The sequence below is a fragment of the Trichechus manatus genome, unplaced genomic scaffold, assembly GCF_000243295.1.
Source record: "Trichechus manatus latirostris isolate Lorelei unplaced genomic scaffold, TriManLat1.0 scaffold00103, whole genome shotgun sequence".
NCBI classification, from domain to species: Eukaryota; Metazoa; Chordata; class Mammalia; order Sirenia; family Trichechidae; genus Trichechus; species Trichechus manatus.
Window position 1 is genome coordinate 211433 of NW_004444039.1, and position 14733 is coordinate 226165.

The following is a 14733-nucleotide window of genomic DNA, read 5'->3' on the forward strand; positions in this document are numbered from 1 at the left end:
GGTGTCACCTTCATGTAGGTAGGGGAGGGGAGACCCAGAGAAGTCTGGTGGTGGTGGTGTTGTTGTTGTGTGCCGTTGAGTTGATTCTGACTCATAGCTACCCTACAGGACAGAGTAGAACTGCCCCACAGGGTTTCCTAGGCTGTAATCTTTACGGGAGCAGATTGCCAGGTCTTTTCTCCCGTGGAGCCACTGGTGGGTTTGAACTAATGATCTTTCAGTTAACGGCCAAGCGCTTAACCTTTGTGCCACCAGGGCTTCTTAGTCTGGTGTCACCAAAAACAAACCAAACCCATTGCCGTCAAGTCAATTCTGACTCATAGCGACCCTACAGGACAGACAAGAACTGCCTGATAGACTTTCCAAGGAGCGCCTGGTGGATTCGAACTGCCAGCCTTTTGGTTAGCAGCCGTGGCTCTCAACCACTATGCCCCCAGGGTTTCCACTGTGGTATTAGAGAAGAATAAAGAATGCTTAAATGGAAAAAATGAGAGCCTACGAGGGCAGAAGGGCACAGAAGGTGGGCGGGGACTTGAAAAAGGCTTGAAGTGTAGAGAGGAAGGTTTTGTTTAGAAGACTGTGGGCAGACAGGAAGCCACTGGTGAAACCTTAAAAGAGGACTGATGGCTATTCCAGCAGTGAAAGGATGCTAAAGGAATCCTTGGTATGTTACACACTGCAGCTTGCTAAATTTGGTATGATCAGAACTACACCTTCGGTTCTGTAAAAGCTTTCATCTGCACGTAGGTAGATCATTCAGCTCTGAAAATGAGTGGGCTAAAAATGGAAATAAAAAAGATAAGATAATCTCTTTTAAACGATCTTTTGGTACCTTCATAATTCTCAGGCAAGATTTAAAAAGGGGGAGAACCTGAGTCTCCCGTTTGGATTAACTGCAACAAATAATTTAGAGGCAAATAAAGAGTTTAAAACCAGTACATCACAGTAGGATCCCTGGTGGCACAATGGTTAAGAGCTCGACTGCCAACCGTTGGCAGTTCAAATCCACCAGCTGCTCCTTGGAAACCCTATGGGGCGGCTCTACCCCGTCCTGTAAGGTCTGACTATGAGTTGGACTCGACTCAACAGCAATGAGTTTGGTTTATATCATGGTAAGAAAAGAAGTGGAAATTATAAAAGTCATATATGACTATATTGACAAAATGAAAGAGCTGCCATCATTTTTTTCTCAAGCTACCTTGAGGAAATGAAAATATTTTCAAAGTCCTCTCAAAAGGTTTTTACAGCACACAGTTTCTTGTTCCTCCATCTGCCTCACATTCAACCAGAATATAGGAATCGAGTTTCTGATAGTAGCTTTCTTCAATGTCTGTGAATGCCATCTATAAGTTTTCTTCAATCAAAAAGTTTAAGAATGAATTTGTTGTATGATAGGCTAGATCAATCATTTACAATTGGAATATAGGCACATAACCAAAAACCCAAACCTGCTGCCGTCCAGTTGATTCCAACTCATGGCGACCCTATGGGACACAGTAGAACTGCCCCATAGGGTTTCCAAGGAGTGCCTGGTGGATTCAAACTGCTTACCTCTTGGTTAGCAGCTGTAGCACTTAACCTCTATGCCACCAGGGTCCATAGGCACATAAGGGTTCAGAAATTTGGCCAAGCCTCAAAGGGCTGCTCAGCTATTATAGACCAGCCAGGCTCAGCACCCACAAGGTCTCCTTCCTCCCTCTCCAGGACAAAGTAGGCGGAGCCTCGGGCCTCTGCTCAAACACAGTTGCACACCTTCAATCATCTTCCTGGAAAACAGCAGCACCATCCCACCTCCATACCCTCAGGAGGCACAGCCTTCCTTGGGCAAGTGAGTCAAGGCCATCGACCCCCATCCCAGCACTCAGAACAGGCTCTGTATATTCAGAGAAGCTTATAGAAAACTCTCAAATCAATCAAGCCCCCATACTTAAGGATCACATAACCACAGACTGAACACCTTCTAAGAGAAATGGGATATTAAGTACATATGACAATGACCACAGTATTTACATGAACAAATAAAAAAGCCACAATGAAATAAAAATAGATTAGATGTGTGCATACAAAAAAGGCTGTAATAGTTTATATTCCACAGTTCTCAAGATTATTGTAAATACGTAGCTGGCTGGCCTGAAGCTGTGTATATTAAGTACAAAATGAGTGGAGATTTGGTTGCTCTTTACTTATGATCCCTGAAGCAGCCAAACCAGATAATCTGGTTAAAAAAAAAAAATCTAATGGGTCTGAATTATAAATCAATGAACATTTTTAATTCTGACTGTGCTAAGTTTATAGTGTACTGAGCAACGTAGTGTTTGAAAGGTAATTCCTGACTCCAGGAATCTACAATCTAATAATTATCTGGTTTTACTACCAATGTGGCTCAAATTAAACAAATAACACCAAAAGGTACACTTCACTTTGCTTTGCAGAATTACTGTCTAAAGATGTAAGAATCGATCCTGCAGGAATGTTTGGGATGAAATAAACTCTTCAACTTCCTGGGAGAAGTAAACCCCAGTCACATAGAACATTTGTGGGGGCGGGGTGGGGTGGGTCACAGATAGTTCTTTCTCTTAATAGTGGGTAAGATGGAAAGTTCTGGAGCCAGGTCACCTGAGTTCGTGTCCCACCAATTTTTAGCTGTATGGCACTGGATACATTACTCAGTCTCTCTGTGCCACAATTTTCACATCTGAAAAGGAGTAGGATAATAATGCCCACCTCACAGAGTGAGGGGGACAATAACTGTATTGTCAAGGTAAATCTCTATTATAATGTTATTCACCACTCCTCCCCTGTGTGCCATCTCTTCCACTGAAAATGACAAAATCGTCTCCTGAAACCAAGTTGTCCACGACTAACTAGAGAGAAAACGGGCTTTATAAGAAAGGAAAAGCAGCTTGCTCCAGCGAATGGTTCATTTTCTAGCCGGCACGAGATGAGAAGGCAGGACCCCTCCCTCCTTGCTGGGGAAAGAGTCCATGAGCTAATGAATGCTAAAAAGCATGTATTTGCATCATCATTATTATTTTTTTTAAACACCGGTAAAATTTGGCAAAGAGGGCAGTGTTCTCCACGAAAGCCAGGAGCCATCTACACTGCCAGCTACCATGACACTTTCTTTCCAGAAGCGTAGAGCTAAACATGATGAGGTCACCGAATGAAGGGGACTTTAGACTTGTGTGCGTGCCGCTGTAACTTTCTAGAGTGTAGCTTTCCCGGTTATTTTCAGCCATTCATACTTCCCGCTAATAAGTGTATGAACGTATTTTCTCTGTTTTCCCCTTGACAGTTATAGATGAAACGAAGACATTCAGCAACAGAGAGAGGAGGAGCAAAAACATCACCCCAGGCCAAGTAATATCTGGTCCTATCACTGCTCTAAGTAAGGGAATTATGGCACAGGGGGTGAACCACTTCCAGAAGCAAAACTTGCTTGCCGGTAGAAGGGTTTGTTTCTGGTTGCTTTGGGAAGTCAAATCTAAATGTCTACCGGGTTACCTTAACGTCTTCTGATCTCCCCTACTGAGGCAGATAATGGAAAGCTGGCAACTGGTATCTGTGTCTTCGGAGAGTTGTAACCTTTCCAAAGAGAACCAGAACTCATGCATTACAATAAAGACTTTGGACACGGAGATTTATAGCTTTTGAACAAAAGATTTATCACTGATGTTAACCAGTGGCTATTAGCCAGACCCAAGTATTTACAGCCTGACACTAAGAAAGGATGGGTCCATAGCTTGGCAATTCAGAAGGGAAGCATAGGACTTGTAGCTCCCAGCCAGCTAGCATGACCTCAGAGGCCAGACGGATTGTCAGTCCACGGATTGTCAGTCCAAAAGCAGAGACACTGTGCCTCAATCAGTGTTCATAACAGCACTTTTGCATAAAAGTGTTAGTACTTATGTCTCTTCTAGGATAGAAGTATTTGTCAACCCAAGGAAAAATCACGCCCAATTTATTGGTATCTCATCGGTACAGAGTAATTCTGTCCCTGGAAACCACTTGTCTCGTTAGATGGGGCTACTTAAAACAAACTGGATATGCCAAGCAAGTCAGAAACCTATTGCCAAGAAAAAACACCCAAATAACAGTGTAAAATCCATGGGAAAATAATGCTATCAAAGTATGACATTCTGTAAGCCCCAGTCACAACGAAGTGTCCATACCCTCAGTCCATTCAAACGCCAATAGAAGTGTTTTCAAGAAGTGGCTAATACTCATTTGTTCCTGCATCCAACTTCACCTAAGAATGTCAAAATTCTCCATCATCAGCTACACAATCGTACCTGGGGCTTTTAATTTCACCCACCCAAAGGATGTATGGTAAACTGCTTCCTAGACGAAGAGCAAGACGCTAAAGCAAAGTCTGAAAAGCTCTCAGAGCCTAGGAGACTGAGCAGCTTGATTCCTCTCCTATTCCGGCTGCCCAGGATAGCGGAGCCCTGGCCCGGGAGAGCAGGCGGGACCTGAGCCAATGCCTCCTGCGCTTCCGGCTCGAGACCCCGGGAGCCACGGCGGGGCAGGTCTGCTCTTAGTGCAACTGACTTCTCCCCGCGTCCTTTCCCGGCAACTCTCAGAGACGACAGGTCCTGGTTCTGAGATTAGGTGTCTGCTTGCTTGCATGTTCTCTTTCTGAGAACTCTCCCGGGCACAGAAAGGCCCCTTTCAGAGGAGGTGCCCCAGTGGAAGAGACAGACAGACGGACACACACACACTCGCAGGCACAGCCTAAGCCTTAGAAGGAAATCTCTCTTACCTTATACTTCATTTTGGCAGCGGTGAATTGAGCCGTTTTCCTAACCTAGTACGACAGCATTAAGCACTGCAGTGTCCGTCCCTCCATTGAGTGTTAAGTGAAATGAAAATGAGAAAGGTCCCTGGATGGAGCTGGTTCGTCCACCAGAATCCGCCGAGCCCTGCGCACAGTTAAGTTTCCGAAGCGTCTGAGCTCAACGCTGTGATCGGGGCAAGCGGATCACGGACTCATTTGCATACTGCCCGGCCATTGGCTCACGAATCAAGGTAATGCCCCGCCTACCGTTTAGCTTCTGAAAACTCCTGACAAAGAACTTGTAACGTGATAATTTTTTTTTACGTTATGAAAAAGGTTGGAAAATACGACAGAAAGGGGAGAACCTTCCCCAACCTAACTCTCCCTCCACCCCACCAAAAGAGAAGGAGAAAAAGAAAGAAAATCCAAGAAAAGGGAATAAATTCTTTTTAAGATTAACCTACATTTTAAAGAAACTGCTTCACAAAACAGCCTGACAGTCCTGCTTCCTGTGCCCTAGCAACTGTTCACAAACCCACTTCATTTCAAAGCCAGTCACCTCACAATCTCTACATGAAACGAACTCTGGGAACAAAAGCTTTTCTGTCTCCAGGCCCCTTTTCACTAACCACCCCTGCTGATACCTTTCTCTCTCTCTCTTTTCTTGGTGGCTGCTTGCTTTTTTTGTTCTTTTCACTGTTCAAAGTACTTCCAACGTCGATCTTCAACGAGTGGGAATACAATCCTCCCTCAGTGAAAAGCAGCTCACTAGCGCTTCCCGGACTGATTCTCACGAGGGCCGCCCCAGCCCAGCGTCACACACATTCAGTGACCTTCACCGGGCTTGGCTTCAGATAAAGGTTCGCTCTGACCTCTCCGACGGGGCTGGCCAGTGGACGCCTTATACATCATTGCTGCCCACTGCAGGCTGCTTTCTTTGATGGCTTGGTCTTTCTAGCTCCAGCTTTGAACACTGCAGTTTTTTCTGCTGACCTCTCGCCTGAAGATGACCCGTTAACCCACCAACACTTATTATCCGAGGAAGAAAAAATGCCCACTGGTTGATGAGCCTTGTTAAAAAGACCCATCTCTCTCCACTGAAGCAGAGAACGTTAGGTTCAGCTTCGTGATTTCTATACTGAGTCTTGAGACTCAACGCAGGACAGGACAGAAATGGTCACCTGCACCAATTCTTCCGAAGGACAGAGTGGTGAGGGGGAAATGCCTTCTCACTGGCCTCAGGACTGAGACTTGGTGACTCCAGACAATAGCACTCCTGGAATGGGATGGACTTCAACCAACTACGTGACTTGGAGAGCAAAATCAGCCCTTATTTTTTTCCTGATGAAGTTGGATCAGAATCAGTTTTTTTTTTCTTCCTTCAAATCCCCAGTGGAATAAAACTCTTCTTTTATGACTTAAGCAAAAATAAGGAAAGAAATGAAAGCAGCTGGCCTAGGAAAGTAGTTTCCTGATACAGGGTTCCAGGTTAGTTCACAGATGAACGTGGCACAGATTCCCGGGACACGGCCCACGGGCAGTCCTAATGGGGTTGACACGCAGCCTTTGAGCCCTCGGTCTGTTGTTGGCCGCTGCGCTCAGCCTTGCTTTTCCTCATTTGGCCTTAGAGCGAAATGAGCCTGAGTGGTTCTGCAAGGTCTCTACGTGCACAGATTAAACACGCAGCCTATTGTGTTGTGAGGAACTTCCTAACAGTCCTGCAGGCTTACGGCAGATTCCTTCGTTTGCAGGAAATTGCTTTTGGTGTCTGGCTGGCTGAAGGAGGACAACTAGTCAAAGGCCTTTCAATCTGAAAGATGAGTCTTGTGAGCCTCCAAGAGATCTAGATAATATTCCTGTGGCTTAGTAAGCAGTAAAGCTGAATCCTTCTGTTTTGCTTGATTAGGACTATGGAGTATGTGAACACTGTCCCATCCTATTAAGGTTTTACAATAATTCTCCGAGACATCTGCTAGGGCTTTTGGTAATTTCGTTCTCTAGCTTTAAAGCTTAATTCCCACCAATGGTCAGTCTGCTTTTCTGTTTCTGTCCAGTGCAGTAAGAAACTTAAACTCTACCTGCAGTTCATTTCAGGATGGCTTGGGTCAACGTATAGTTAGTTTCATAAAGGAAAGAACGAGGGCGTTGGAGTCAGATAAACCTGTGTTGGACTCTCAGCAAATTTCCTAATTTCTTTATTTTAGAGTCCCTGGGTGCTGCAAATGGTGAATATGCTTGGCTGCTAACTTAAAGGCTGGAGGTTTGAACTACCCAGAAGTGCCTCAGAAGAAAGTCCTGGTGATCGGCTTTTGAAAGGTCACAGCCATTGAAATTCCTATGAGGCGCAGTTCTACTCTGAAACACATGGGGTTGCCATGAGTCGGAATCAACTTGGCGGCAACTGGTTTGGTTTTTTGGTTTTGGTCTCCATGCAACTTAAATAGCCTGGTATTTGTTACTTTATTAGTGTCCTTTAACCTGTTCTTTCAAATCCCTTTGGGGAAACACAAATGTCTCTCAATGAATAGAGAAACAGGCTCCCCACCCCCTCGTTACCTGAGATATTGGATGTAAAAGTGCTGTTTAAACTGTGATATATAAACACTGTCTATTGATTTATGCAGCAGCGCTAGGATGCCCATGGGTACCCTCCTACAGTGGGCCAGGCCAGGACACTGGGGCTTGGGCCCTGCCCCCCTGCTCGCCAGCACTCTCTTCCGTGGGCTTCTTGGCCTCTCGTCCTTGCTGTCTGCCTGCTTGTCTGCCCAGAGTCTGTCTTCCCAGATGCTCGTATAGGCAGGAGCAAGGGAAACGGCACCAGATGGCCCCCAAACAACTCTTCCACTGCCACTGGGCATTGGCATGGACGGAGCTGAAAATCCAAGAGGATGCTAGAGGAGAGAAATGCTTCTGTCCACAACCTGGGAGGAAGCCGTGTGGCTGCTTTCTCAGTATGAAGGGCAAAGTCAAAGAGCCAGAGCATGTCAGGGCAGAAAGCGACCTTTGACGTCACTGAGTACAACCCCTCACAGGGAGGACACAACCACAGCTCAGAGAGCGTGAGCACCTGGCACAGAGTTATACCAGGTTGAATAATAACAATCCCTGCTGTAGGTCCCACCGCCAATATCAGTTTGTCATCTGTGGTGGTTTGCATGTTGCCATGATGTTGGAATCTATGCCACCAATATTTCAAATTCCAGCAGAGTCACTCATGGTGGACAGGTTTCAGTGGAGCTTCCAAACTAAGACAGACTAGGAAGAAAGACCTGGCAATCCACTTCAGAAAATTAGCCAATGAAAACCCGATGGATCACAGAATATTGTCGGAGACTTGGACTCACTTTGGATGCATCATCAGGAGGGACTGATTACTGGAGGAGGACATCATGTTTGGGAAAGTGGAGGGCCAGGGAAGGTGAGGGAGATCCTCAGTGAGATGGATTGACACAATGGCGGCAACAGCGGACTCAAACATACCAACGATCATGAAGATGGCACAGGACAGGGCGACGTTTTGTTCTGTCATACATGGGGCCACCGTGAGTCAGAGCCAACTCCATGGCAACGAACAACAACAGCTGTAGGTCTGTCCTCTGTGGTCTCTTGTCTGAGCTGTTCCAATAATTTATGTTTAGTTTCTCTGCCTCAAATCTCCGCCTGCTCTAATCTAGAGTACACACTGTTGCTGTTTCTAAGTGCTGTCGAACCGGTTCAGACTCACAGCGACCTATGAACATTGGTACCTATTTCAATTCTAAAGTACAGAGCCAATTGCAGTCTACCATGATTAAAACCTCTAGTGACACTCAACGCCTTATAAAACAAAACCCAGACATGCTGGCATGGTGTATAATCTGAGCCCACTCCCTCTTTCTAGACTCATCCCCCACTATTGTCTGCCACATCCTACACTCTTGCTACACCGGGGGACTCCCAGACAGGTGTGCACCTTCCTGCTTTTTGCACAGACCAGCCCCTCTTCGTGAATAACCTCCCTTCTCTTTTCTGCCATCCGGCCTCCTTTCAACACGAACACTTTTGTGTGTCTTAGTCAACAACCCCCGCCCTGCCCACCTCGCCCTTTAGAACTAATTCCTCCCTCCTTTGACTGTGCCCCTTTGTTCTTTGGACACGCCCTTACAACAGGGCTTTTCCACGTGGTATCATAATGATTTGTTAGTGTCTGTTTCCCCAGCTTGACTGTGAGCTCTCTAGAGGCAGGGGCAAGGTGGTCTCTGTTGGCCTCTGTGTCCTCTGTACCTAGTAGAGTGTCTTGTATGTATTGAAATGCTTGCAGAAGAATGAATAAGATGATAAACGTGACTTCAAAGAATGAATATTTACCTTCAGGTTCTTGCTTGGTGCCCAGAAGGGAACAGGGGACAAGCGTCTGAGGGCAGGAGTGCAGTTTACATTTAGGAGAAGCAGCTCCCTCGCGCCCTTCCTTGCTCTCGCTTTCCTTCGTCCTTTCCATCTCTGAAGGAGCTCTGGTTGGTGGTTTGAAGGTCTGGTGGAGAAAGACCTGGAGATCTGCTTCCATAAAGATTACAAGCAAGAAAACCCCATGGGGCAGTTTTACTGTGTCACATGGGGTTGCCGAGAGACGAAATCATCTTGATGGCACCTAACAACTCCACCTCTGAACTCTCTCATTGCCTATGGCCTAGGTCAGTGCTTCCAAAATCTGACTTTCCTCATAAAACAGTTATGAATGCTTGAGCTTCTCCTTATTAAATTAAGCTCAGTAGGCCTGCTGTGAGATGTTGGTATCTATATACATTTACAAACCTCCTCCTATGATTTGTGTAGTTTTGTGTCTATAACATATCAGTTCCAAACCCAAACCAAACCCATTGCTGTCGAGTTAATTCCAACTCACAGTGACCCTGTAGGACAGAGCAGAACTGTTCCATAGGGTTTCCAAAGAGCAGCTGGTGGATTTGAACTGCCAATCTTTTGGTTAGCAGCCGAGCTCTTAACCACTGCACCACCAGGGCTCCATAGCATTTCATTTAGGGCTTAGCTGTCGTCTTGTGCCACTTCATTCGAAAGAGCTCCTTTTTGGTGATGTGATTCTAAGCCACTTGTCGAAGGGAATCTCGTCTTTTCTTCTATTGTATCTTCTTCTGCACCTGTGTAGGTAACTAACCTTGTCTTATGTCCTGTCTAAGCCCTGCTATGTCTTGTGCATGCACACAGCCTTCACTGACGTCAACAGGCAAAAGTAAACCACTTCTCGGGGGGCAGAGAAGAGCACCTCTCCCTTCAAGGCAATAACCTTCTCCCATGTGTTGATCTCGTCGTGCTCATGGAATGAATACAAATCTGTTGTCAGAGGAAACCTCCAAGGGAGGTCTCAAACGCTTGACTCTTCTTGTTCTTCGGGATGAAGCTTTTGTTCACCTTATTTCCACCAATATTTGGGCACAAGAGACCACACGGAACCACCCCCCACTCCTCCAAAAATGCATGCCCTAGGAAGAAACTCTGTTTTCTGAAAGTGTTGTTAAAGGCTTTGTTTAAAAATATTTGCTTCTGCAAATGGAGGGTTGAGTATACTAAAAAGGCTCGCTGACTCGTCATCCCTGAATTATTCTGACTTGATTCCTCCCTGACTAATTTCCCCGGTGGCACAGTGGTCAAGCCTTTGGCCAAAAGGTCGGCAGTTCAAATCCACCAGCCACTCCTTGCAAACCCTATGGGGCAGTTCTAGCCTGTCCTGTAGGGTTGCTACGAGTTGGAATTGCCTCAACTGCAATGGGTTTCTTTGACTGATTTCTTATTTCTCACTCAGTGACAAACCTCTTGGGTGGCGATGGGTGGACTCTAACAAAAATAGAGTGGAAGTGACTCCTGTAGACTTCTCTTTACTGCGTGGCATGGTGGGTCCTGACACTGTGCAGACTGTGCAAGGTTCCGCTGCCCATTTACCCAAAGCCAAGCTCAGGCAGTATGCCGCTGTACTGAGCGGTGGTGGCCCCTGCCCCACTTCCTGCTGCCTCTGCCTTCCAGCCGAGACTCTTTGAGGTGGGTTTTAATTTCCCCAAGGGCGGGGTGCTAAAATTGAGTGTCTTAGACCCCTCACAGTTCTCTGTGACTGTCAGAAATGAGATCCACTGTGAAAGAGTGCATGTAACACCATGCCACCCGTAGGCAACTAAAGACGGAGCTAGACCTCTGCCAATGCAGCCGTGTGGGTAATACCTTGACTTGGGTTTTGGAAAACTGTGCAATTGTGAAGCTTCTGATGTTTCGTGTCATTATAACAGTTAATTTGTTGTTGCCAGTTGCCATCAAGTCATTTCTGACTCATGGCGCCCCCATGTGTGCAGAGTAGAATTGTGCTCCATGGGGTTTTCAAGGCTGTAAACTTTTGGAAGCAGATTGCCAGGCCTGTCTTCTGGGGCACCTCTGGGTGGGTTTGAACCGCCAACCTTTCAGCTAGTAGTCCAGCGGTTAACCATTTGTACCACGCAGGGACTCCTATAACACTTAATTACTACCTCTTATTTTATAAACTAAAAAATGTAATAGACTGAATTACATGTTGAATCACTCAACCAGTTGCTCTTGAGTTGACTCAGACTCATGGCGACTCCATGTGTGTCAGAGTAGAACTGTGCTCCATAGGTTTTCAATGGCTGATGTTTTTGGAAGTCGATTGCTAGGCCTTTCTTCTGAGGTGCCTCTGGGTGGACTCGAACTTCCAACCTTTTGGTTTGTAGCTGGGCCCGTGAACTTGTTTCACTACCCAGGGATTCAACTCTAGTGAAGTATGACAAGCAATTGTGAGGCTCCATTTGAGCATTTAGTAATTTCGTTATATGGAGGATTTGGGGAAATTCACTTAGCAGTGAAATTTTAAGAAAAATTAGGAACTCTTAATAAAGACTTAGGTTTATTCATCTCCACAGATATACGAAGGTTAAAATTTCTGCCCTTTTACTATTCATATGAATCCAGTTAGGGAAGAGGTTGAAAGGCAGCAGAACAAAAGAAGCTGAGTGGCAAAACTGCAGAAGGCCTGGTACAAGCTTTCTCCTGCTCTCACTGGCCGAGCGGTGTTCTGTTAGTCCGTGCATCCGTTTGTCCACATAAACAACTTGTTATGTGAAACTGTCACGGAACTCTCTTCTGCTGGTAGAGAACTTAGCCTGTGGATTTTCACAAAGTTCAAGGTGATCTGTCAAGACCCAACAAGGAAGAATTCCAGGATTTGACTGAGGACCTTCCTGCCCTTCTGAAGGGTCAGCCCAACATCATAATATTAAAAACCAAAACCAACCCCGTTGCCATCGAGTCGGTTCCAACCTATAGCAACCCTATAGGACAGAGTAGAACTGCCCCATATGGTTGCCAAGGAGTGGCTGGTGGATTCGAACTGCTGACATTTCGATTAACAGCTGTAGAACTTGACCACTGCGCCACCAGGGCTTCATCATAATACGGGTACTCAGTACATGCAAGTAGGAATCGACTCGACAGCAACGGGTGTGGTGTGCGTGTATGATAAATACTAAATGAGAAGGGATTAAGGCACCGTGTTTCCTTCTTGCTAACCTTTTGTGTTTCTGTATTCCTTAATTTGAAAAACCTCCCTGACTTCTTGCATACACATCACTACTTTCTCTACGATATAATACGGTGTGAGCCTATATGATACGACGATGCAATATATGATGGAACCTTGCAATCACATCTCACTGCCTGCTGTTTGCCACTGTCTAGGTTGGGTACAGGCAGAAAAGGCTTATGGATGGTGTGCCCTAAATTCCTCTTGGGAGTTGCATGTTCTGTTTCCAGTCTACTCCCGAGCTTTGCCATTCTCCTGGGCACACTGGCTGCTAAAAGTCAGCCTCCACGCCTCTTCCAGCACAACTCCAGTGGCAGAGGTGGGGATGGAGGTGAGGTGAGATGAGGTAGGAGGGGGCAGGGTGAGGAGGGGAGGGTTTTAAGTACCAAATAACCACTTTCCTGGAGGTGCAAGGTAAGCACCTTCTTCAAGGCCTGGAGATACATTCTTCTCCCTTATACTCCAAAGGGCCCACAGTTGACCCCATCAAAGAAAGCGTGCGTGTCCCCCGCTGCCCCCATCATCTGAGTGCTGGCAAATGTCCGGCAGGCCCCGTCCCAGGCCATCGGCCTGTCTGGCCAGCCCAGGCGGCCGCCAGCTGGCGCTGATGAGAGAGTAAAAGGCATCTGAGCAATGCAGGGCCTGGGGGGAGCGGAGTGTGGTGCAGGGCGAGAGGAATGTGATGTGGGGACACAGCACACACTGGACTGCTAAACCCAAGATTCTGAAGAGGCTCATTCACTTCAGAAAGCAAACAGAGCGCTCTCGCTATCAGCACTCTTACATTTTGTCTGCTGGAGGAATGCCTCTTCGGTGTGAGCCGGAGGCTGGGTGGTGGCGGAGATACCAGCACCCACTCTGGATGCGTTTGTAGGCGCATTCCTTTCTGCCCCACTGACACCGCGGAATGAAGAGCAAGAAAGCCACAGGGGGTGTGCTAATGAGCCTGCACAAGACTGCAGCAGCCTCCTGCACGCACGCCACGGAGTTTGTTGTTGTTGTTACTTGCTGTTGAGTCAATTCCAGCTCATGGCTACCCCACGTGTTGCAAAGTAGAACTGAGTACCTTAGGGTTTTCTTGGATGTAATCTTAACGGGAGCAGTTCACCAGGACTTTTCTTCTGTGGTACCACCGGGTGGGTTTGAACTGCCAACCTAATGTTTAGGTTAGCAGTCGAGCACAAACAAACTGCACCACCTAGAGACCATGGAACGCATAGATGTTAAATATACGTTCCTTACTTTGCTTAGGTGCCGCCCTTGTGATTTCAGACTTGCGGGTGTAGACAAGGAATGTTGCAAGAGTTTTCTCGAGCTTCAATGGCTTCGGTTCTCATGACTCAATCTCTAACCAGCCCTTGCAACTTCTAGTCTTAAGAGGAGGGGAGAGTTGTGGGAAGAAGGAAGGCTTGTGCCCACCTGACCCTAGAAGAGGGAGGTCATCTCATGTATTTCCCCAGCTTTCGATTGTACTATCTCAAAATCTCTGTCTTTAAAAGCCATCCCCTGTGCAGTTCTGGTCACCAGCAAAAAAATATAAGTCCTTCCGCCTTACCCAGACAGCTCTGTGGTCTTCATCCTCCCTGCCCTCTCTAACCCAGTCTGGGACCCCCCAGCTCCCCCCTTCTCATTTGCATCCCTAACCTTTAACACCCTGCTAGCTATCTATAAGTAAGTTCCGGCCTCCCCTATGCTAACAGATGCACTGTTTCTTGTTCAAAAACCTGGAGACCAGACGTGTAGTGGAATTCAGAACGTTCAAGATTTTAAAAGAGTTATTCAGAGCATATACCCCATATTTCAAAACACTCCCTCGTGATCTGGGGCAGCATCCCATAAGCAAACTTATTCATATGTTGGCAGTCAACTATATGACTGTTCATACCAAGTGGGGTTGAGGAAGACTAGACATCATCTCAATGGACTCAAATACACCAAAGAGCAGGAAGATGGCACAGGACCGGGTGACGTTTTGTTCTGTTGTACACAACGTTGCCATCCAGGTCAAGCTTTGCTGCCAAATGAGTTTACGGAAAATCTAAATTTTTACACTTTATAATTGTGGATGAGTGAGTTCTTGAGTTCTTCTTGGCCTTCTCTTTGCCATCTGCTCCTCCCCCCATCACCACCAAATCAAGCACTCTCTTGACCAAAGAGTGATCCTTACCTCCCAGCCTCTTCATCTGACACCCACTCCATTAAACACCATCCAGGACAGTGCTTCTCAGAACACCCAGGGGAAAGCTCCAACGCCGGCTGCCTTCGAGCAGCTTCCAACTCCTGACAACCCTATGTGTGTCAGAGTAGAACTGTGCTCCATAGGGTTTTCAGTGGCTTTTTTTGGAAGTAGATCACCAGGCCTTTCTTCCAAGGAGCCTCT

General features: G+C 46.5%; 1 protein-coding gene across 4 annotated transcripts in view; it reads right to left on the reverse strand.

Moving 5' to 3' along the window:
• The window catches only part of NEDD9 (neural precursor cell expressed, developmentally down-regulated 9), a 228042-nt gene that overhangs the window by 54658 nt on the left and 158651 nt on the right, over positions 1-14733 (reverse strand). Inside the window, exon 1 of one of the 4 annotated variants that reach the window (XM_004382964.2) lies at positions 4763-7051. The exons of the other annotated variants lie outside the window; for them this stretch is intronic. Coding sequence (XP_004383021.1) covers positions 4763-4774 — 12 coding nt within the window. The 5' untranslated portion in view covers positions 4775-7051. Of the gene's footprint in view, positions 1-4762; positions 7052-14733 lie in introns of those variants that run through there. 4 annotated transcript variants of the gene reach the window in all.